The following is a 22,647-nucleotide window of genomic DNA, read 5'->3' on the forward strand; positions in this document are numbered from 1 at the left end:
GAGTGACAAACAGCCAAGGCAGATCAGAATCATCAGGGGTGCCCTGTGTGGGTGGCTGGGGGCGGCATCAGGGAACAAAGGCCACACGTAGGGGAGGGAACAGCCACAGACCCATGACTCACCCAGCAGAACAGAGAAGCAGGACGGGGCTCGGGGGCGGGCAGAGCTCAGCGCCACAAAGGAGCAGGGGACCGAGGCCACGGCAGTGTGGGCTGCTCTCGGGAGCCGGACATGGCGGCAGTGAGGACGAAGCAAGTCCCTCTACGTTCCCACACTTCCTGGGGAACCTGGGGACCCCTAGAGGCCCAGGATGGAGAGGGTGGGGACCCTGTCCTTGGGGGCAGAGGCCAGCTTGGACCTATGTTCCTTGGCAGAGAAAGGTCCTGGCCGAAAACACATTGGGGGACAGCCAACCGCTACTGGCCGAGACACCTGGAGCACCTCAGCCCGCACGCCTGCCCCTCGTGGGGGGCCCTTGCCTGCTTTGACAGCCAATGTCCACTCCCCGATCAGGGAGAGACCACACGGTCCTCAGGGCCAGAAGCCGTCCCACAGGGCTCCCCTCTCCGCCGGGACGAGGACGGCACTCGGGGCCAGGCTCCTACCCGCTCACGCTTACCAGGGACGGACGCCGGCCTGTCCAGCCCCTCGGCCACCGCCAGGGTCACACAGCTTGGGGGGCCCTGTTGCCTGAATGGTACAAAGACAAAAGGGGGCTATGAGCAGTCTGCGGCCATAGCCCCGTGGGTCCCCCTGCCCCGCAGCGGACACTAACATGGTCACGCCGGATGCTCCCGTCCCGGGCTCTGGTGCGTCTGCTGCGGTGTGACCCGCCGGGACCAGCTGCAAAACGTCCTTCTGCCTCTTGAGCCACAGCTCCTTGGAGGGAGCAAGAATGCGAAACTCAAACCAGAACCAGAAACGGCCAACCAGGGACTCCCCAGGAAAGTGGCCGTGGCCGACCCTGGCTGTCTGCCCGGGTCCCAGCCTGAGTGCAGACCCTGGTCCTCGGGACGGGGCAGGGAGGGCGAAGGCCGCGCCCGCCCACGGCCTCCTGGCAAACGGACTCTCGCCCCGTGCTGGCCTGGCCACCGTAAGCAGGGGACGGACGTAAGCGCGGGAGGTGGATGTCACAGTGTCCCCCCCATAGGTGACGAGGGGACAGTCTGCATGAACGGAGGAGTGCCTGAGAAAGGCGGCCTTGCAGACTGGGGACAGGGAGAGGGTCCAGCTGCCCGTCGTGGCGCCTTGTCCACAGGGGGCTGCCCAGGCCCGCACACGACTCACCGCGTGCTTCTCCCGGCTGGGCACCAAGGTGCCAGCCAGCCGAAGGAACTGCACGGACATCTCCAGGACGGAGGCCATGTCCTCCCGCCGGCCATCGAACTGCGGCAGGAGGGCCCGCAGGTGCTCACAGCTCGCCGAGATCCGCTTCCTGCTTCCGGACAAGTGACAAACGTCTGTGAGCCTGTCCGGCCTTGACCAGGAAAAAGGGCTCCAACCACCAGAACCCCCCTCAGAGCAGCCCCGGGAGCTTCTCGGGTAGAAGGACCACAGGCCAAGACCACTGGTTCGCTCACAGGAATCTGTATCGGGGCTCGGACTGACCCTGACCCCTGGCCAGCCCAGGCCTGGACCATCACTGCTTTGGGGGTGAGGAGGGTCCCAGGCAGAGTCTGGAGAGTAGAGAACCCAAATGCACCACCTCGAGGCGCCCAGGGATTCAGATCAAAGAGTGGACCGCAGGGGTGGCCTCTACGCACCCACGGGGTTCTTGTTTACCTTGGGGACCGCTATCTATCCCCTAGCTGGGCAGCCGCCACAAGCCTGTTCCAGCTGCGGGAAACCCGGTTGCAGCCACAGTGTGCCCTCCTCCGGCACCCAGCCCCCCCCCACCCCGCACTCGCACCCCGTACCCACCTGCGCTCCCTCTCGCAGAGCACGTTCCGTGGGAGGCAGCAGCCGGGACTCTCCGCCATCACAGGGGTCTTGGCCAGGCCCGAGCCCCCGCCGGGGTCCTTGCAGCAGAACCCGGCGCCGCTGGGGGGACAGCTGCTGCTGGGAGAAGGCACCAGCTCGGCTCCGTGAACCCCACAAAACCACCGCAGGCCAGCTGCGGTAACGGATGTTTGGGGGTGGCTGGCGCGGGTACCGCACGAGGCCTGGGTCGGAACCCCTCTCCCCCTCCCGCCGCGGGCAGCGGGGACTCTGCCCCAGGTGGGTCATGCTGGGACTCAGTCTGTGCCAATGGCAGCCGTGGGACACCGCCAACACCTCTGGACAGAGGATATCCACCTCACCTCCTCCGGTGTCCCCAACCCCCAATTCCTCACCTGCACCCCCTGGAGATGGGGACTCGGGGAACCGCAGCGTCCGGCTGGGGGCCCTGGGACACCATCCGCGCCGCAGGAGGCTGCCGCAGGCCTGAGACGCCCAAGCGCGCCCCGCCCCACGCACGTGCGTCCGCAGCCCCGCCCCGTCACGTGCGCTCTGCCCGCCCCACGTGCTCCCCAGCCCGCCTGCACCTGGCCGACCGCGCGCTTACTCCAGCCACGTGGGCCTCGCCCCACGCAGCGCTCTGTCCCCTGTCAGCATGTCCCACGGGCCGGGGAGTTCCACGGAGAAGTTGCCAGAAGGTGGTGGCCAGGTTCCTTGCACCCCAAGTCCTCAGAAGTGCACCAGGGTAGGGGACCCAGCTTGGGGGGTCCTCCCCTACTTGGGGGAGGGGCAGCCCAGCCCTACTCCGATGTGGTCTCCTGTCACCCACACGCTCATGAGTGCCCCCTGGGTGCCAGCTCCACGCTGGGAGCTGGCTATTTGGAGTCGTGGCCCCTGCCCTCAAGGAGCTCACGTCTTGGGGGACAAATAAGTTACTAGCCTATGGAGAGGGGGCAGAAGGGGCAATCCCTCAGGGTGAAATGGCGAGTTCCAGGACAGCTGGGCAGCACACCAAGCTGGAGCGCAACGGGAGCCCCGGCCAGTCCGCGGGCTTCTGCGCGGGCCTGGTGTCCAGGGTCCCAGAGGTGGGCAGGTAGATCCCCTTATGCAGGAAGGAATCGGACTTACTTGAGGAGGGGGGCGACAGGTGTGGGAAGAAAAGATGAAGTTTTCTGGAACCTTGTCGTGGGCTGGATGGAGAGGTGGTAGGGGACTGCAAGTGTTAGACGGAGTAGGGGATGGCCCTGAAACCGTTTAGCAAGATCTACGGACAGGAGCAGTTAGGGACAAGTGGAGGGTATACACCTGCCCCCCCACAGCCAGTAGGTCCCAGGCCCATGAGCACCCACCCCCCAAATCGCATCCTCTTTGGGTGCTCCGCTTAAGTCGAGTGCCACCATCCACCGAGGAGCCAGGAGGCACCCTGACACCGCTCGGCCGCCTTCGGTTCCCCCCACCTCTCTGAGCCGGCCTCAGCACCCTAGCTCGCCTGATGGCTGGCTGGCTGGCCTTCCTGCCTGCACCACCTCTGTTCCTGCCTGGGCCGGGACCGCCCTCTGCTTCCCTGGGCCAGCCCGAGGTCCCGCGTGAGGCACAAAGGCCTTCACTCACGGCATTCCTCTGCCGGGACCCTTCCCCCACCCCTCAGCTCACGCCTCACTCCCCAGGGGCGTCCTCAAAAAGGCCTGGTCTCCAGTAGGTTCGGGGGATGGGGGCTCAAAAAATGACACTCTGCCCTTGCCTCATGCTTGGAGCGAGTAGGCTCCCCTGGGGCCAGCCGGTGCTGGGCAGGCAGGAGCTGCTCAGTGGGTGTTTATTGAAGGAAAGGTGGAGGAAGGATGGAGGAGGAAGAGGCGGGTAGAGACCCCTCCTCTTCCGTGGAGGTCCTGGGCTTGGCTCCTCCCTAGCAGAATGGGGCCAAGTTTTGAGTTCCCTGAAGCCCTCAGAAACGTCAGAGTTCATCAGTCCCCACTGCCGACAACATACTGATCATTTCGTTGACCCGCCAGCCGGGCACCGCTGGGGGTCTGCGAGATGGGCACACACCAGCAGGAGTCCTGGGGTAGACCAGAGCCCTGCCCGGGGCCGAGCCCGGCTGCGCTGGCTGGGACCCTGTGGCAGCCAGCGTCCGCCTCTCTGGACAGAGCCAGGGAAGGCCCCCAGGTTGTACCACCACCGATGAGCTGGGTGCGCGCAAGACACACCCCATCTGGGGACTTTGAGTATACCCAGGCTCTGCCGAGTGCTCCCCCAAAGCACCTGTGTTTATCCCTCTGTGTCTGGAGCAAACACGGTGGAACCTTGGGAGAGTCTGCGGGTGTGGGAACCACCAAGTACACACTATGCGCCCTCCAGCTCACCTGGGCCAGCTTCTCTTGGGGAGCCCCCCACCCCACTGACCGCCCCCTCCCCAGTGGGGGCTGAGATGGCGCCCCAGGCCTTGAGGAAAGCTGTGGGTGATTCTGGCTAAGCCCCACCCCCTTGGCTCAGCCTCTGCATGTGTGTGTCCCCGTCTGTGCCATGATCCCGGCTCAGTGAAAGCCGGAGAGCATCGCAGACCCACATGGTCTCCCGGGCAACCAGGACAGAAGGGAGGGCTGTCCCTGCCTGGGGCTCTTCATGAGGGCCCCAGGGTGGCAGCGCACGGGGTCCTGCAGCACGGCTTTGCTTCCTAGGACGCCTTCTCTTGGGTGCTGCGCCGCGGCAGGTGGGGGCGGGTGCTGCCCTGCCGCCCCCTCTCTGCCTGTGCAGAAGGAGCTCCACGGGAGGCCAGAACAGAGAGGGGCAGGTGACAGCTTGCAGTCACTCTGGCCTCAGGGTGCAGAGTATGCACCCTCTCTCCAGGCCCAGTGTGGCTCCCAGGTGTGACACGCACGGACAGACTGGTCTTGGTGCGGGTCTCTGAGGAGTGACCAGTGTCCTGGGGCAGGGGGGTGGGGGGTTCAGGGCAGAGTTGCTGATCTGCCCGGCAGCTCAGAGCCAGGCAGGACCCAGTGGGACATTCACCGCCGCTTGTGCGCATGAAACGCCAACGGCCCAGAGTCCACCAGCCCCCACGGAGGTCCCTGTGGGAATGAGCCCCCTCTTGTTCCTCGGGGTTCGGAAGGCTCGGAGCTCGGATGGGGGCGGATCCGGGGTGAGGATGCGGGCGGGCCCCCGCCCTCCCCAGCTCCGCTCGACGCCGCTGCGGTTCCCGGCGCAGCCGGCAGGGGGCGCGCCCAGACAGGCGCCCGAACCAAGACCTGGAACGTTCTTTTCTTCCTTTGAGTCGGAGAGAGAAAAGTGTATTTCAGGGCCGAGTGACGGAAGAAGTCGCCTGTCGCGCCCCCCTCGCTTCTTCCTCGGCTCCGGGTCCGAGTTGCCGCCGGCCCGCATGCCGCTGCCCGACGGGGCGCGCAGCCCGGGGGGCGTCCACGCGGGGGCGCGCGGCGGGGGCCACACCAACCAGACCTTCGTGTTCGATGACGGCCGATGCGCCCCCAGGTACAGTGGGCTGCGCCCCTCCCCGCGCGGGGGGACCCTGGCCTGGCCTAGCGCCACCCCCCAGGACCGTGCCACCCCCAGATCTCCTCCAGGGTCTTCCCCGCCCCCCAAGGCCCGCGAGCGCCCTCTCCTGACCGCCGCGAGGAAGGGCGCCCCTCGGGACCCGGGCGTTCGCTCCAATGACCAGCAGGTGCCCGGGCGGCGTCTGTCTGCGCCCCGATGCGAAGGTGACCCGAGCGCGGCCATTTTTAAGTGCCGGTTCCGAGTCTCGCGGGTGCAGGCAGCTGTGGACCCCGCGTACCTTGGGGGCCGCGGGCTGTGCGGGCCGTCCAGCCCCCTCTTGCCGAGCCTGGGGGAGGGGCCCGCTGGGGTGCTCCTGCGTGGAGGTGGCTGCGCCGCGCCCCAGCAGGACACGGGGCAAGGGTACCCCACATGGAAGCGCGTTTCAAGGGCCTCTCTTACCACGACGAGGCTTGATTGGGGTGCAGGTGCTGGCGTGCTGTCCGTGAAGGGTGGGAGTTTGGGACTCCTGCCCCTTGGTGACTTCCGGCGGTCACTTCTCTCTCGGAGCTCCGTTTGCGCATCTGTGTGAGGAGAGGGTGGACTGGCTAGGGCTTTCAGGTGGCCTGGGAGCGAGCCGTGGCCGGCCAGCCTTCACCCCGCAGTGTCCCAGGATGCCACACGGCCCCTGCCCATCCAGGTGACTGCCCTAGAGAGCGCAGCAGTCTAGTGGGGCCCCATGGGGTGGGAGGGGTCGCCCCTGTCCACTTTCTCGCCCGTCCCGGAGGACAGGCGCATATGTCTGCCTGTCACCCTGTGCCGGGAGCCAGCCTCCAGGTGACCCGCAGCCTGTCCCTGCCTGCCCTGTGCGACAGTCCCAGCTGGGCCGAGCCCTGTCCCCTGGGTCCTGCATGGTTGGGCTGCTCCGAGCCCAGAGGAGTGGACAAGCACACCGAAAGGCGGGTGGCCTGGCTTGGAGGCCAGGTGCCACCAGTAGCCATTTTCCTGTGAGACCGGGTCTCCCTGTCTGCAAAGCGAGGGGTGGAGTGGGTGGTCTTTAAGGGTCGTGCCTGCTGGGGGACTCAGGAGGGCGAGTGTCCAGCCACATGTCTAGAGTCAGGGTGGACCCCTGCGGAGAGGCGCTGGCCTGGAACCCTTGGGAGCTCCAGCCTGGGGGAGCCATGTGTGCCCTGAGAGCAGCCGTCACTGTGTGTCTTTGGGACAGGAGTTAGCCCGGGGAGGTGAGTGCAGCCTGGACCTCAGGCCACTCCGAAGGGTCAACCAGGTCGCATCTGTCAGGCACAGTGACCCCGAGAGGGCTCCTGCCCGGGTCTGCCTCCAAGGCTGCCCCTCTGCCCCTCTCCGTCCTCGGACAGGTGCGGCCCTCTCTGGGGCTCCGCCCCCATTTCACCTGCCCTGAGTGCCCGCCTGTTCCACGTGAGGTGGCGGCTGTTCTCGGGGTCTGGCTGCTGGGTTCAGTCCCCCCAGACAACTCCATCTCCGCCCCCTGCCCAGTGCTCTCCCCTCACGCTCCTGCCCTGGTCTTTCCTGGAACTGTCAGTCCCCTCAGCCCTGCCCCCCACGGCCAGCGCGGGACCCTCTGGGTCCTGATGGCAGAGGGAGCAAAGATCAGGGACTGGCGCCCTGCCAAGGCAGTGCCTGGCCGGGGGTCCCCGCCCGCTGCAGGCCCACATCAGAGAGTGGTGTCTGCAGGGCAGCAGGAAGTGGCTCAGGCCCCCTGGGAAAGGTACAGCCCAGCGCTGGCCCTCAGGAGGGGCGGCTTTCCGGTCTGGGGACGGGAGGGAACTCTGGGGCGCGCCTTTGGCTGGGGGCACCTGCAGCAGCAGCTCAGACGGCCAGAGGTGAGTGAGAAGGGGACGGGGTGGGGGTCCCTACTTGGAGCTCTGCTTCTGTCTGAGTACGGGCCATGGGTGTCACCTGTGTCCTCTCGCCCACGTCTGCTCCAGCCTCCGAGGGTACTGGCCCGGCCACCCACCACGTGGGTGTCCCAGCCAGTCCGCGTGCCTGGGTCTGAGTAACCCATGACGTGGCAGAGGCCGAGCTTTGTTGTTACCACGTCCCCTCTCCTGGGAGGCTGTCCCCTGGGGCTTCTCCTTCGCTCCCCGCCCCCCAGGATTCGGGGATCTGTAGCCGGTGCCCAGGTGTGCCCGCCATCGGCGTTTGGGTCTCCACACGCACCAAGGTGTCTCTGCAATGGGCGGACACTCGCAGTGAGGGGCGCGGAGGGGTGGGCGTGTGCACTCACCCTTGTCCGTGGACCCGGCCCCAGACACACGTAACGCTGTGCGGGTGCACTGTGTGCAGCGTGCCTCCCACAGGGGAGACCCGGGCCAGGGGTGGCGCCCTTGCCTGGCGCTGGGGCGGGGAGCGTGGACAGGCACAGGGGCCTCTGGACGGCCGAGCCCTGCAGGGCTGCTCTGCGGGCAGGTGGCCCCACCTCGTCCCTCCTCTCAGCTCCCCCCCACCCCCGCCGCCCGGCTCGAGCTGTCTGTCATCCCCTGAACAGAGTGTGAAATCAAATTTCTTTGCTCTGAGGTCGGCAGGAAGCCGGGGGCGGAGAGCAGGTCATGCGCGGCACCCACGTGTGGCCTCCGTGATGACTGCACAGGAAGCAGCAGTGGGCACGGGCGCCACGGTGTGGACCAGCAGCCGTGGGCCAGAGGGTGCAGGTGGCCCGGGGGCTCCCCTCTGCGCTGCCTCGGGTGCCCTGAGCTGTGTATTATGGAGGCAGCGAGGCAGGGAAGGGCTCTTCCACTCCCCATCCCCCTGCCTGCCCAGGTGGGGACCCCGGCCGCAGCTCGGGGTCTTGCATCAGCTGCGACAGCTCCCGGTGAGCACGGGCTCAGGGCCCTGGAGAGGCCAGTAGCCCGGCGTGGGGCCCACGTGGGGTCCTCGGGGCCCTGTGGCTGGGTCTGTGGATGACGTTGCTGTGTTCCCCTCCACGGCCAGAGTCCACGACCTTGGGGATGCTGTGCCTGTCTGAGCAGGGGTGGTCCCCAATTCGTAGGGAGCAGCTCAGCTTCTGCCCTTCAGCAGGGGACTACTCCTGCCCATGGTACAGGCCAGGCCCACTGTGGGACAGCCCCCTCCAGCCCAGGGGACAGGCCACCCCCACCATGGGACAGCCGCCTCCCGCCCAGGGTCAAGCCACCCCCACTGCAGGAAAGCCCCCTCCTGCCCAGGGGACAGGCCACCCTCGCCGCGGGACAGCCCCCTTCTGCCCATGGGACAGGCCTCCCTCACTGTGGGACAGCCCCCTTCTGCCCATGGGACAGGCCACTTTCCAGGGACAGGGCCCAGTGGAGCCTTCTAAGATCCTTGCTGGGACGCTGGGTGCTGGCCAGAGGCCACCGCTTGGCGCCTCTTGGCTGCATCTGATCTCGAGAAGGGCTGAGTTTCAGGTTGGCAGCAGAGGCCCTGGGTGTGGGGCAGGCACAGAATTCCACCCCACCTGGCGGACGCGGAGGCCCTAAGGTGCAGAGGGAAAGGCGAGGCTGGAGGACAAGGGACCAGGATGCCACCTAGGCAGTCGGGTTCTCTGGGGCGTCGGGGACCAGGGACCTCCCAGGTGTTGGGTGTGGACAGGATGGCAACCCTACTTGGCCTTGGTGTAAAGCCTGCGGCACCTCCACGGGCTGTGCCAGCCCTTGGAGCTGCTTGGTATGGCCAGCACAGGGACGCGGGGACCTGGTGTGACTCGGGCTGAGCCCGGGAAGGCCAGGGGTGGTTTGGGGCCCCACGCCCCCTGGAGCCCACACTGCAGCCCTTCCTCCCTGCGCCCTGGGCGTGCTTGGCACGCGGAAGCTACTAGAAGCGTCAGGTTGAATTCAGCCCAGCCACACATCTGAGCTTCCACTTGGCACTCAGTGCGTCTCTGTCCCGGCCAAGCCCCTTCCCCTGGAGAGAGGGCGGGCCTGCCCTCGAGATGCCTTTTAATCACCGGGCCCAGGAGGCGCTCGGCTCTCCAGCACTGACAGACGCTGGGCAGCTTTCCGCCTGCCCAGGCCCCCGCCCAGCGCCGACTGCCCTGCCGGTGATAACGCAGGGTTCACGGGTCTCTCCAGGGTGAGCTGTGCACACGCGTGTGCACACACATGGACACGTGTGTGCCTACACACGCGCAGGTCCGCACATGCATGGCACACCTGTACACGCACGAGCACACACCCGCACCCCCGGTCCCTGTGTCAGACGTGGCTCTCAGGCTTCCCGGAAAGGGATCTGAGTGTGAATGATTGAAAGTGCATCTCGGGCGCGTGCCCGGGCCCCCCTTGCACACGGGGGCGGGTGTCCTGGGTAGAGGCCCCAGTGGAGGAGCTGCCGATACATCGCGGTGGCCCTCGGAGCCTCCGCTGCTGTCCCCTCGCGGACGAGGGCACAAGAGCCTGGTCCGCGGCCCCCGGCCCGGTGCCTGTGACCGCTGGCCCTGCTCCCCGTGGCCAGCAAGGCCGCTGTCGCGTGCGTGGTGGCGTGCTTGTCCTCTCTCTCCTTCGAGCTGCCGCCCGCCGGCCCTTTGCCACATTGCCCGCCATCTGCTTTCCCGCGTGACCGGCAGGCGTTCTCGCGATGACCGGACTGTGACCGCCACTGCAAACGGCTCGTCGCTGCTCCTCCCCGCTCTCGACCTGTCTCTGCTTACACGGGCGTCTGGCTCCGGCGTGGATGTGTGTGCCGCTCTCGCGTGCTCCATGCGGGGCCTTTGTGACACCACATGTGACACCACGCGGCTCTGCCTGCAGCGCGTGGAGCCCGCGGCCAGGGTGCCTCGGCCACTCTCCCTTCAGTCCTGCTGGCTGCTCGAGCACCCAGCGGGCAGGTGTGGGAGGGACAGCAGCGTGAGTGTCTGTCGCAGAGGAGCACCGGCCTGGCGGCCAGCAGACGGCTTCGGCCTCGGGCGCCTGGCCCCCACCCCGGCGGGCCACGACCTGAGCTGCAGGACCTCGGGGACGCCCGGGGGCTCTGTGACCCCATGGTGCTCATCGCATTAGAAAGTCCTGGCTCCCTGCCACCACCCTTGAGTGGCACGCGGTTCCTGGCACATGGCTGGCACCCCCGCGGGGGCAAGTGCAGACTGCGGAGGCCGACTGCGCCCTGCACGCCCCTCTCATCCTCTGCCTCTCTGGCTGGACCCCAACGGTCAGTGTCCCGCATCGAAGCTCCTCAAAGCGGCCTCCAGTCGGCCCGCAGAGGGCCCGACGCTCAGCGTCACAGCCTGTGTCCCCCAGAACGTGGGGAACCGCTGGCTCTCACCAGCCCAGGTCGGCACCGCGCGGATTAAGCACACATGAGCCGCGCCGAGCGCCCATCCAAGTGCTCATCCACAGGTGAGGGGACAGGCCCAGAGGGCTGAAGTGACTTCCCCAGGGCCACCAGCAGAGACCGATGGGGCAGAGCCGAGCCACGCTCCAGCCCTTGGGATCCTCCGCTGCTCCCCAGGCCTGGCCGGCCGAGAGTCTCCGAGAGGAGCAGGGGCGCCCCCCCGCCCCGCCTTGCCTGGGAGGGGCGGCTGCTCCGCCCTGGCTCCAGGGGCGGCAAGTCCCACAGACCTCATCCTGCGGGTGAGTGAGGGCCAGGGAAGTGGACACTCTCCCAAGCCACCAAAGCACCGAGTTCCTGCAGACACCGGCAGTCCTTCCGGGCGGCCACCACACAGAGGACAAGAGACAATGGGCGTGCTCTCAGGCCCCTGACTGCCCCGCCCCCGTCATGCAGGGAGGAGGGAGTGGGGAGGGACGAGGGACGCACACCGAGGAGACCCGTGTTTGGGCAGCCGTGTGGGGGTCATGTTCTCACGCCACGTCCCTCCCAAAAGCTGAGCAACGCCGGCCTTTGGCCTCGGGGAGAGGCCTCATCCAGACCCCCATGACACGGCCAGCAGCCGCTCATGTCCCCCCGACACAGACACGCTTCCAGGCGATCTCGGGGCCCGGCCCTCGGCCAGCACAGCGGGTTCCCGTGGGCCTCGGCTCTGCTGGGGGACTAGGGAGGGTGCCGGCAGGTCCGCGGGGCGTCTGCTCCCCACCGTGAGCTCACCCGAATCTTCAGTGCCACAGCCGCACTGAGGGCGGGGGGCCAGCATATGCTTGTCACCCTCCTCAGGCCACATTCCAAGGTGGGGCCGGCCTCTGGACTCCTGGTGCCCGTCCTTCCCCGTGTCCCCCTGAAGCAAGCAGAGGTCCCACCCTCAGCTTTTCCACGGCCTCACCAAGTCTGTGCCTTGGGGTCAGAAGAGAAAACCCAAATAGCTCAAGATGGGGGGCAGCCATGCCTGGGGGGCCGGCGGGCTCTTGGAGTTCTGGCCCAATGGGCAGAACCAAGAAAACACCGCCCCTACCTCCGGCTGTGCGGCGCCCCGCCTGCCCCGCCTGCCGGCTCCTCCCGCGGCCCAGCCAGCTTGTGACTAAGGAAAAACACGCAGCCACGCTGATGCAATTAGGAAAATGTTATTTTTCAAATGCTGCCAGATTCCTGGGGTTGAACCTGTGACCTGGGAAAACAGCTTTGGCCTGGGATGGCCCTTGAGCCCCTCCCGACAGCTGTGAGCTGCTGGTCCCAGGGGCCAGGGGGATGGAGCCGGCCCTGGCTGGGGGCTCAGGGATTGTGCCTGCTCTTCCCGGCTTGAGGAAAGGCGGGGGTTTGTAGCTCCTGCCACCTGCGTGGACCCCATGCTCCAGGTGAGTGGCCCTTGCTCCCGGCCTCGGCGGCCGCCTTTCCAATTTCCAGCTCAGGTGCCGAGTGTGGTCAGCAGACTCCTGCACCTGTCCGGAGGCCGAGCCAGCTCCTCCCAATCCCTGCTGCCGTCCAGCCGGCCACACAACCTAGGAGGACGGGCCTGACAGGACGGAGCGTCCCCTCTCCCCCAGCCCGTGCCGCCCGTCTCCTGGGTCACCCACACGGAGGGGTCACAGCTGACGTGCTGCCCTCCTGGGGGAGCTGGGCGAGGGGCACGCTGAGCCCAGCGGGCGAGGCTGCCGGGGGAGCCTGCCTCCTCCTCACTGGCCAGGCTGTCTGAGGGGCAGCACGGAGGGGTGGGTGGCGTGGGGCTGGGCTCGCCTGGACGGTCAAGCAATGCCAGAGGACCAGGAGCCCGGGGCGCTGGTCGGGGTCAGGAGCACTGGGGTCTGACTCAAGTCTCCCACTCACGCCGATGGCCCGGGCTTCCATTTGCCTATCAGTGCCGTGGAGACGATGTCCCCACTGCATCCAGTTGACAGGTGCGCAGCTGCTCAGCCGGGTCGAGTACCGCGGCCCTGTGACGGGGATAGGGGGTGGCTAGCGACCGTCTGACTCGGAGGGCGGGGAGGCTTTGGTGCCGATGCCCAGAGGGCTTTGGGTCTGCACCCCATGAGGCTGGGAACCGGGGGCTTTTCTCACTCTGCTGGGCCCTGCCTCCACCTGCCGTGTGTGAGTAACTGCACCCCAAACTCACTTTGACGTGGGAATGGGGGCAAGAAAGGCGTGGGAGCCCCAGAAGACAATGCTGGGACCCCAAAAGGCTGCAGATCACCAAGGACCCTCCTGGTTTACCTGGGCTGGCCCCCGTGCCCCCGCTCCAGAACCTCCAGGTCTCCTTGACCTAGGTGATTGGGGCAGGGGTCTCTGTGCTCCCAGAGTCTTGGCGACAGTGGCGTGGGCAGCTCTGGGCCCAGAGGGACCCCACCCTGCTCACCGACACCGCCCCCAATGCTCCGTTCCAACCTGGGCTGCGTGGCCCCAGAGAAGGCCCCCCCTTGAGTCTCCTGGCAGCCTGAGGGTCTGAGAGGGGTGTCTGGGGCAGAGGTGGGTGTTCTGGGACCTGAAGAAGGCTGAGCAGTCAGCCTTGGCGAAGCCTGGGAGGGGAAGCTGGGGGGGCTGGCACCGCCTTGGCGGGGGCAGCGTTGGTGTGAGGGCTGCCCCTGAGCTGGTGATGGCCAGCCCTGGAGGCCCCCTGGCGTGAGCCGGGCAGGTGCAGCGGCTCCGCGGCCAGCGAGGTGGCAGCGAGGGGCTGCACTGTTTGGCTGGCTCGCGGTGGAAGGAGCAGAGGCGAGCGGGAAGAGGGGGGCTGCGCGGGGGCTGGAGGGGGGCCAGGCAGTGCGCCCTGTCCCCGGGGGGACCCCCAGGGGAGGCTGCGGGGCCCTCTTGTGAGGCGGAGGAGCAGGCGCTGCGCAGGACAGAGGTGCCAGGGGCTGCGCGGGCCGGTGGGCCGGGATTTGCGCGCGGTGGGCCGGGGTCTGCGCGGGGCGGGCCGGGGTTCGGGGTCTGCGCGGGGCGGGCCGGGGTTCGGGGTTCGCGCGGGGCGGGCCGGGGCCGCGCAGCGCGGGCTGAGGGAGCGCTGGCGTGTGCCCGCAGGCGGCCCGGCGCTGGGGACGGTGGCCGCGGGGACGGCGTGCTCCTGGACACGGCCGGCCTCACGATGAGCGACCTGGACTCGGAGGTGCTGCCCTTGCCGCCGCGCTACCGCTTCCGGGACCTGCTGCTGGGCGACCAGTCCTTCCAGAACGACGACAGGTAGGGCGGGGGCGCGCGGAGCTGTCCGCGGAGCTGTCCGCGGTGCTGGACGCCGCGGGGCCCTCAACTTTCCCGGGCTTCCGGGCCAGCAGTTCCGCGTGGGGGCGGGGGCCCGGAGGGTGGGACAGGACGCTCTGTGCTGGGGCGTCGTCCTAGAGACCGACTCGGGGCCTGGCCTCCCCGAGTCTGCTGCCAGCCCCGCTCACAGCTCTGCTGATTTTGGGGACAAGCCAAGGCCGAAGCGCCCTGCTGGCGGAGCCCCGCGGTTCGGCAGAGGGCTGGAGTCCTCCAGACTCCGGCTGTGGCCGTTTATTATGAATTGAGGGATCGTGCCCTTCGAGCTCATGCTGGTCCCCTCAAATGCTCCTGGGCGGAAAAAAAAAGCAAAATGCACTTGAGTCTTTCGGTAAAGGACCTCAGAATGAGCCCTGGGGAACACTTCCTGTGCAGCTGGGAGCAACGTTGCTTCCTTCGCCCTTTCCCCAAACAGCTGTGTCGGGTAAACACCCGGCGCTTCAGCCTTCTCAGCCCCAGGGAGGGCGGGGAGGCGAGTGCCGAGGACTCCCAGGGGCCTGGAGCCTGGGTGGGAACCGGCTTCCTCCGCGGTGTGTGCGGGGGGGCGGGGGGCCGGGGGCGGCGGGGAGGCACCGTGGGCTGGATGAGCTGGGTCTGCGGTTTCCCCGGCTGCAGTCTTTCCGGTTGGTGCATAGAGTACAGGGGTTAAAAACCTCAGGGACGCAAATGGAGCTTCAGAGTGCTCCCGGCTGGAGCTGCCGCTGGGGAAACACGCTAGGGGCAGGGTCGGCCGTGGGGACGCCTCACAAGGAGCCGCTGCTCAGGCTGTGGAGGGGGGTTTCAAATCTGCCTGCTGCCGGAGACGGAGTGTCCTCAGACCTCACACCACACGTGGCCGCGTTCCCCAAGCAGGTCAGGAGAGCTCCAGCCCCGCGTCTTCGCCACCTAGAATCGGGGAACTCGAGTCCGGCAAGGAAGGGGCTTTGTAATGGTGACGGTGTTTTGTGTTTTGTCGTCTTGGGCGAACTGCTGGGGTGACACTTAACTCCCCCTGAGAATACACGCCCCAGGGGACCCCCCGCGTGCGCAGAGGGGGCACGTGGCCCGGGGCTCTGCCGTCCCCACCCCCTGGGAGCACAGCCAGGGCTGGGGGCTTCCCTGAGTTGAACCCCGCGCTCCGCATCTTCCTGCGTGGGCACCAGCCCCTCAGTGCCTGCTCCGCCGGGGCGTGGCTAACTCTGGAGTACAGCTTGTCCGGCAGGGAGTGGCGGCCACCTCCTCACATGGGCCCGGGGCCCCCGGGTGCCCTGCTAAATGCCAGTGACTGCGCTTGATGTAACTGGAGTGACACAGCCCTCCGTTTTCAGGAGCGGACGGCAAAGGTCTTTGCCGTCAGCCACAGGGTGGCGTGTGTCTGCCCGAAGGGAGCCACCGCGTTCCGCAAGGCATGGAAGCTGGCCCTGAATATCCATGGGGTTTTGGGCCCCGTGGTTTGGGGTTTTTGACTGTGGTTAAATGAGCAAAGCGTGAATGTGCTGTGACATTCGGTCCAGTCCCAAGGTCAGGCCCCGCCACTGCCGTCTGGTCCCACAGCATTCCGTCAGCCCAGAAGGAAACCCGCACCCGTTAGCGTCCGCTGCCTCCCCCAGGCCCAGCTCCTGGCCAGCCGCCTCCGTCCTGCTCCCCCTTGTTCTGAGGGAAAGTCTGTGTGCCGACCCCAGGAGCCTTGTGGTTATGCTGATGGTGTTCAGGGGCGGGCTGTGTGTGCGTGTGTGCGCGTGCGTGCATGCGTGTGTGTGTGTGTCTGTGAACCCTCTGGAGGAAAGATGCTGTGGCACCTGGACGTGCAGATGCTGAGACGGGGGAAGAGAGAGGCTTGGCCCCCAACAGGCTGTTGAGGAAAAGTCCCCCCCTCCCCCCAGAGAGGAGTGACAGGGCCTGGGCGGAGGTTCCTGCCTCAGAGCGTCCCCGGGGCCCACAGGCTGGGGGTGCTGCCAGTCTGCACGTGTCTGGCCAGGTGCTGGGCGGTCCTGCCTCTGCGCCCTGGGAGGCACGCTGCCGCCCGCTGCACGGCGACCAGCAGCGGCCAGCCTTGGGGTGGGGCTTAGCAGTGAGTGAGGTGGAGGTCTGGGGGTTCGCGGGGCCTGGGGGGCCCCTCCACTCGTGGCACAGGGAGCCCCTCAGAAGTGTTTCTCTTCTCTCAGACCTTCTCTGCCCGAAGGTGACCGCAGTGGCTTTCACGGCAGAGCGGGCCGGTCTGCCCTGGCCCCGCTCACGACCCTACTGTACTCACAGGCTGTTCTCCCAGGTCTCGTGGGGACGGGCAGTGCAGGGCTCCTGGGAGCCCTAAGATCACCTGAGCCCCCCTCCACGAGGACACACACGTGGAGGCCCATTGGGCACTGAGCTGACACCCCAACCTCAGGGAGGGGAGGGACAGGAAGGCCCGCAACCGAAGGCCCGCTCCTGCATGCCTGCGCCCTGGGCCCCCGGAGCCTGCACGTCCCTCCTCTCCGTCAGCACCCCCATTCTCGATGCCTGGGCCCTGTCCACTGTCACTGGTTCCCCAGGTGGGGCACAGGCTTGTGCGTGCAGGGGGAGGTGATGAGGACGCTCCCTGTCGAGGACGGGGCAGAACACACTCTGGGTCTTTGTGGCCAGAGGCCCGGGAGGTGAGACTGGGGAGACCTGCCTGCACCCCGCCTGCAGGCCAAGCACACTCGGCGGGCGCTGCAGGAGCTCGCAGAGCTGGGGCGGGCCCCAGGGACGTCGCCCAGAGCCCTGGGGGTGGACCTTGGGATGCAGGCTGATACAGCCCCTGCCGAGGGCACCTCCACCAGGCCAGAGACAGCTGAGCTTGATCCCTTCTCACTGAGGGGCAAGGAGACCCCACCTCCAGCAGGGCTGGCCCTGCCCCCACACTACCTCCACAGCCCGCTGCAGGGTCCCCGCCCCGCCTTGCCTAAGAACCCCATCCCTCCTCCCGTTCTCGGTTCCGCTCACCCCCAGGGCAGGCTCTGTGGGGTCGAGGGTGCCGCCGCCCTGACTTCCGGCTCCAGCAGCCACGAGCTTCCTGCTCTCCAAGGGGATGAAGCCACAGGCATGAGTCACCACAGCCTCACACGCGTGGCCTCGGTGGGAGGGACGGCTCGGCCCATGTGGGCGAAGGAGGCTGCATCGCCGCTCAGCCTCTCGGGGAGCAGGGGGGAGGCGGGCAGAGCAGAGCTCCCACGCCTTCCAGGGGCAGCTGAGGTCCCGGGGTGACCTCATCACTGCCTGCCAGCTGAGTCTCGGGGCTCCTGGGGAGCAAGGCTCTCGGAGTGCACCTGGGCCCTGGGCCTGGGCCTCCCTGTCCGCCGACAGCTCGCTGCCCCTTCGCCCAGGCCCCGGCCCCTCCGTCCATACTGGCCCGGCAGTGAGCCTGACACTTGGGCACTGGCACCGTGGTCCTGGGGACAGACTCGGGGGTCTGCAGACCCCAGCCAGGCTGTGAGCCGTCTGCAGCGGGGTGACGACAGCCCCTGCACCCAAAAGAGTGGGGTGATAGGCAGTGGCGGAGGGAGTGGGGAAGGGCTTGGTGGATGGGCGGGCGCTCTGGTCGTTAGAAGTGTCCCCTCACCCACCCCGGTCTGTAACCTGGACAAGAGGTTTCGCCCCCACCCCAGGCTCAGGAGGATGCTGTGGGGACGAGGATGCGCGCTGCACCCCGAGGTACAAGGGAGGCGGGGCTGCCACCCCCAGGCTCGTCCCCCACAAGGAGTAGAATGACCAGAGGCTGGGGTCAGGGGTCCCACCAGTGAGGAGAGGGGGGCTGACAGCTGCCATCGCCTGCACGATGGGACCAGCTGCTGTCCACAGCTGCCCACCCAGCCAGAACAAGCCCAGCGGGCCCCCGAAGCCACAGTGGGGGGCAGTGGCAGGGTCAGCACCCCGTCTCTTCCGGGCCAGGTAGGCAGTGGCTCAGGCTGCGGCTCCAGGCTCTGGGGGCCTCGGGGGTGTCCTGCTGCAGACAGGACACAGAGACCAGGGGCCAGCTGCCCCAAAAGCCCCCTTCGCTATCTGCCCGAGACCTTCTGTCAGCAGAGGGCGTGTTTTCTCTGAATCTGAGCAACACCAGATACTGCTTCACACGGGCTGAGCTGTGGGCGGACAGGCAGGCAGGGTGGCCGTGAGGACAGACGGCTGCCCGGCCCCGCAGGAGTGACTGTTGACAGCCTTGCTGCTCCCGGGGCAGGGGACCCTCGGGCCTGGGCTCAGAGAGGCTGGGGTCTCCGCAGGCGTGCCCCTCCCCACAGCTGAGCAGACCCTGGGCTCCCGGCGGTTAGGGGAGAAAGCCCGGCTCCTCCCATGGGGTGAAGCCTTGCCAGGACATTGCGGGGGCGTCTCTGGGACCGGCGGATGCTCAGAACCAATCGACTGCCATCGTTGACAACTGGGCATCAGGGAGCTGGGCCAGAGAGCGCTGCTGCCTCCAGCGTGACCCGGGGAGTCAGAACCACCCCTGGGGGGGAGCGCTGTCCACCACCCCTTCCCTGCCCAGCCCTCCAGCCCACGACTGCCTCCCGGGAGCCTGCCTGGCTCTGTCCTCCCTGACCTGGCCCCTTCCACGCCTGTCCCCTCTTCCACCTTCGTCCCCACCTGGGGCAGCCTGGGGATGGAGGGCGGAGCAGGTGGCCAGGTGGGGAGGCAGCTGGATGCGGAGGGCGGGGACACTGTCGTCCGTTCAACGGTGCCCACAGGGACTCTGGGGTGATGCCGGGTCCCAGCCGGTGCTGTGTCTGCCGGTGAGAGGGGGCAGGATGTGTGTCCCGGCTCCTTTGGCCACCGCGGGGGCCCGAGCTGGCCACGCAAGCGTCCCCCCGGGCGCCGTGCCCGTCACGCCTGTGCATCTCACCGCCACTTACGACAGACCCTGGGGCCCTGCGCAGGCAGCAGCGCCCCCCGGTGTCCGTGTCGGGAACAGCACGAGCAGCGTCAGGTTTTGAAACTGTGGTTCCCATTGGCTCCCCGCGGGGCTGTTGACCCTGTGACCGCGCTGTTGGCACTTCGCTCAGCCGCTGTGGGGACGGAAACGGAGGTGGCCGTGCCCAGGCCGCAGCCACAGCCCGGAGCACGGGCGGCTGGAACGACAGCCCTTACGCCTCAGTCTGGAGGCTGGACGTCAGGGTCGGGGTGCCAGCATGCTGGGGTCCTGGCGAGGGCCCCCTTCCTCGTTCACAGACCTCTCTGCCTGTCCTCACGAGGCGGGGGCCGGGAGGTGGAGGCGGCAGGCGTGAGCTGTCTGGGGTCTCCTCCTACGGGGGCGCCAGGCCCATCGCCGGGCCCCACCAGTGACCTCAGCTGACCCTCGCCACCTCCCGACACCAGCTCCAACCTGGGCACCTGGGGGACACAAACATTCAGTCCCTGGGGGCCGGGGGACGAAGTCGCCAGTACAGAAGGGGTGGCACGTGAGCCTGCGTGGGGTGAAGCTGCTTTGATTTCAAGTCCGTAAGCTTCGAGAGTGTCCAGGACCCTAGAGAGAGTCTGCTGGGAGCTTCCTGCCCTTCCAGACCGGGCGAGGCCCCTGGGCGAGTGGAGGCAGATCCCGGGGGAAAGGGACGTGTGCGGGGTCACACAGCTAATGGGCGGGACGTTAGGAGCAAGGAGTCTGTAGAGTTTTGAATTGTGTCCCCCCCACAAAAAAGCTTCACGTCCGCCCAGAACCTTGGACGTGGCCTCATTTGGAAATAGGGTCTCTGCAGATGTGATCGGGGCAAAGCCTTCGAGATGCGTTGGTTCTGGACGTAGGTGGCCGCGACCTCCAATGCTGGCATCCTCTGAAGGGGACACATGTGAGAGGCCACGTGGGGAAAGGGCAGAGACTGGAGGGGTGCAGCCACAAGTCAGGGGCACCCAGGTCCCAGGAGCCGGGAGAGGCAGGAGGGACCCTCCCCTGGAGCCTCTGGAGGGGACATGGCCGGCTAATACTTTGATTTCTGAATTCTGGCCTCAGACCAAGAAAGAATAAATTCCTGTTATTTTAAGGCCCTGTCTGTGACACTTTGTTATGGCAGCTCCAGGACACTGACACCCCCTAATCATAGGGTGCAAGCGTGGTGGCAGGAAGGTCCCAAGAAGCTGGATACCTCAAGAGGTTCCCCAGTGAAGCCCAGCTGGTGGCCAGCCCAGCTCACGGCACCCCCCAGCCACTCGGCAGGGAGTGAGCCCCAGCCACTCGGCAGGAAGTGAGCCCCAGCCACTCAGCAGGGAGTGAGCCTGCCACCGGAAGCACAGATTTCCATCAGCCTTTATGGGGCATCTCCCCGGACTCTCCCCTGCTCTGGGGAGAGGGGAGGCGTCCCCACCCCAGAACTCAGGGATCCCAGGTAGTGCCAGGTAAGTAGAGAGCCTGCAGGTGACCGAGTGAGGACTCTGGGTCTGGAGCCAGGGCCGAGAGTCCCAGAGGAGCAGCTGTCCTGGCTCGGGGGAGACCGTCCCGTGGCTGCCAACGCACCCCTCCTGCTCGTTCAGTCCAGGAGCATCGTGTGGCGTCTGGTGGGTTCACGAGCTCCTTTCAATCCCTACGGCTCCTGCCCAGGGCGGCCCCCAAGACCTGCCGCCCCGATCCCCGGGGCTGAGTGTGATGGGACGTCGCCCAGGGTCACGGGACCTCGCACAGCGTTGGAGCTGGGCCGCGTGCGTCCCTCCGAGATGTGAACGTTGGACCCCTAAGCCCCAGCACCTTGTGACGGGGCCGGACTTGGAAATGGGGCCTTTACAGGTAACTGGGCAAACAGGTCACTACGGTGGCCCTAATCCAGCATGACTGGGGACCTGGGGGACAGGCCCAGAGGGAAGACAATCAACCACCACCCTAGGAGCGAGGCCTGGAGCCGACGCCTCGTGGCTGAGGACAGCCAGCCCTGCCCGCGCCGCAGCCTGGGCTGCGGCCTGCAGCCCCGGGGCCATAAGTGTCTGCCGTTCACACCGCCCGCCCGTGGTGTGTGCTCACGGCAGCTGCAGGACGCTCACACAGACAGCGAGAGGGATTTCGCAGAGTAATTCCGGCGACCGACCACTTGACTGCAGCTAATCCAGAGGCGATTGCCCGGCCTGGTCACTGGGGCCGTGAGAACGGAGCGACTTCTCTGGCCGGCAGCGGGGGAGGCGGGTCCGAGGCCCGTGGGTCCCGCACGCCGTTGCTGTTTTAGGGATGGAGGGGCCGCGTGCCGAGGAACAAGGGCGACCTTTAGGAACTGGGCAGCTGCCGGCCAGCGAGCCCAGGGGCGCCTCGGCCTTACAGTGGCAGGACCAGCCAGTGACTGCTGGGCCTGGAGCCCGCCCTGCACTGCAACCCTCAGCAAAGCCCAGGTGGCGGTGACTGTCACACGGCGAAGGTGGAGCAGACCAGGCCTCCGGTCTGGAGGACGTCCTGCCGCCCGGCGTGTCTGCTCACCTCTTCCGGGCGGGCTTGCTTGTGCCTCTCTCTGCCTCGGACAGTCCTGGTCACCTGGTCGTTGGGTCCGAAGGCGTCGGGGACTGAGCCTGAATGACGTAGGCAGGAGAGCGTTTCCAGCGCCACTGGTCTCCGTGTGGCTTCCTGCCCTGGCTGTCCCTCTGCTGGGGATGGCCAGATGGACACCCTGGCTCAGCGATGACAGCCCAACCCTTCCACGGAGCAGTTATGCTCCCCCTTGTCACCTCAAGGTGACACCGTGTGAACATCAGTCCCCGTGCTGCATCTGAGGATCGCAGCCCCGCTGGAAGGTCGTCACTGGGGCTGGGGACGAGCCGCCCCCCTGCTCTGTGTCTCCCCGCGTGCGTAGTGGCCACGTTCTGCCAGGGCTCCCCCTTGCCCTGGAGCTGGCGCATCTGACACGGGTCCCGCGGGAGGCAGGAAGGCGCGCTCAGCCCTTCCCCCGCTTCACCTGCCAGTTCAAAGCGAGGCAGCCTCAGCTGGTGACAACTGACGGTGGCTTTTTGCGTGGCTTCCTCTTTCCGGTGTCCTGTGCTGACCTGTGCTGACCTGTGCTGAGCCATACCATGGAGTCCATCGTGTGCGATGGGCTGACCAGCGCCCCCCAAAGGTGTCCACATGCTGACTCCGGGACTTGGACCAAGAGAGACTTTGCAGAAGTCATGAAGGGTCTTGAGATGGGGGGACTGTCCGGTGGCCCCACGTCATCACAGGGGGGCCCGGAGGAGGAGGACGGAAGCTGAAGTGGCACCACAGAGGAAAGGGGCCCAGCTGGGGCAGGTGGGCGCCCCGAGACCTCCCCCCGGAGCCTCCCGAGGGAGCCCCTGTCCGCCTCAGGTTTTAGGATTCTCGCCCGCTCACCTGGAAGATCTTCCGCGTGTGTCGCGTTAAGCCATGGAGTTCGTGGTGACCCTAGTGGCCTGAGGACACGCACAGCCCGTGTTCGGCCGTCATCCCATCTGATGCCCGTCGTCCCCCCGGGCCGGCGGGGGCCCCTCCTGCTGGATTCAGTGCCTTTCTTCCCAATATTTTTACTGTGGAAAAAAACACATAACACAGAATCGACCGTGTTCACCAGGATGAGTGCACAGCTCGGTGGCATCCGGCACAGTCGCACTGTGCGTGGCCGTCACCACCGTCACCTCCAGGACTTCCTCATCTTCCCAATGGGAACTCTGTCCCCGTTAAACTCTCACCCCCAGCCCCTCGCCCAGCCCCGGCCCCACCGCCTACTTCCTGTCTCT

General features: G+C 67.1%; 2 protein-coding genes across 4 annotated transcripts in view; one reads left to right on the plus strand and one right to left on the minus strand.

Moving 5' to 3' along the window:
- Positions 1 to 469: 469 nt before the first annotated feature.
- On the minus strand, positions 470 to 4,234 carry SOHLH1 (spermatogenesis and oogenesis specific basic helix-loop-helix 1). Of its 3 annotated transcripts, none has more exons than XM_039858817.1 (5): positions 3,680 to 4,234; positions 1,921 to 2,055; positions 1,288 to 1,435; positions 776 to 876; positions 470 to 690 (listed from the first exon to the last, which is right to left on the minus strand). In XM_039858817.1, exons 1-5 carry the CDS (start codon positions 3,898 to 3,900, stop codon positions 510 to 512), a joined length of 786 nt encoding a protein of 261 aa, XP_039714751.1. In that variant the 5' UTR covers positions 3,901 to 4,234; the 3' UTR covers positions 470 to 509. The 3 variants fall into 3 exon arrangements, with proteins under 3 accessions (XP_039714751.1, XP_039714750.1, XP_039714749.1); XM_039858816.1 differs by having other exon boundaries at positions 776 to 879; XM_039858815.1 differs by having other exon boundaries at positions 776 to 1,435.
- A 656-nt stretch (positions 4,235 to 4,890) lies between these two features.
- The window catches only part of KCNT1 (potassium sodium-activated channel subfamily T member 1), a 59,102-nt gene continuing 41,345 nt past the window's right edge, over positions 4,891 to 22,647 (plus strand). Inside the window, exons 1-2 of the mRNA XM_039858861.1 lie at positions 4,891 to 5,421; positions 13,771 to 13,929. Coding sequence (XP_039714795.1) covers positions 5,012 to 5,421; positions 13,771 to 13,929 — 569 coding nt within the window. The 5' untranslated portion in view covers positions 4,891 to 5,011. The remainder of the gene's footprint in view (positions 5,422 to 13,770; positions 13,930 to 22,647) is intronic.

The sequence above is a fragment of the Pteropus medius genome, unplaced genomic scaffold, assembly GCF_902729225.1.
Source record: "Pteropus medius unplaced genomic scaffold, Ma_sr-lr_union100, whole genome shotgun sequence".
NCBI lineage: Eukaryota > Metazoa > Chordata > Mammalia > Chiroptera > Pteropodidae > Pteropus > Pteropus medius.

Coding starts and splice junctions, on each gene's coding strand:
- SOHLH1 (XM_039858815.1), bottom strand. CDS start 3,900: ATGAACTCTGACGTTTCTGAGGGCTTCAGGGAACTCAAAACTTGGCCC. Junction 2,056..3,679: donor CTACTCGCTCCAAGCATGAG/GCAAGGGCAGAG, acceptor TTCTCCCAGCAG/CAGCTGTCCCCCCAGCGGCG. Junction 1,436..1,920: donor CTCTGCGAGAGGGAGCGCAG/GTGGGTACGGGG, acceptor GTCCGGAAGCAG/GAAGCGGATCTCGGCGAGCT.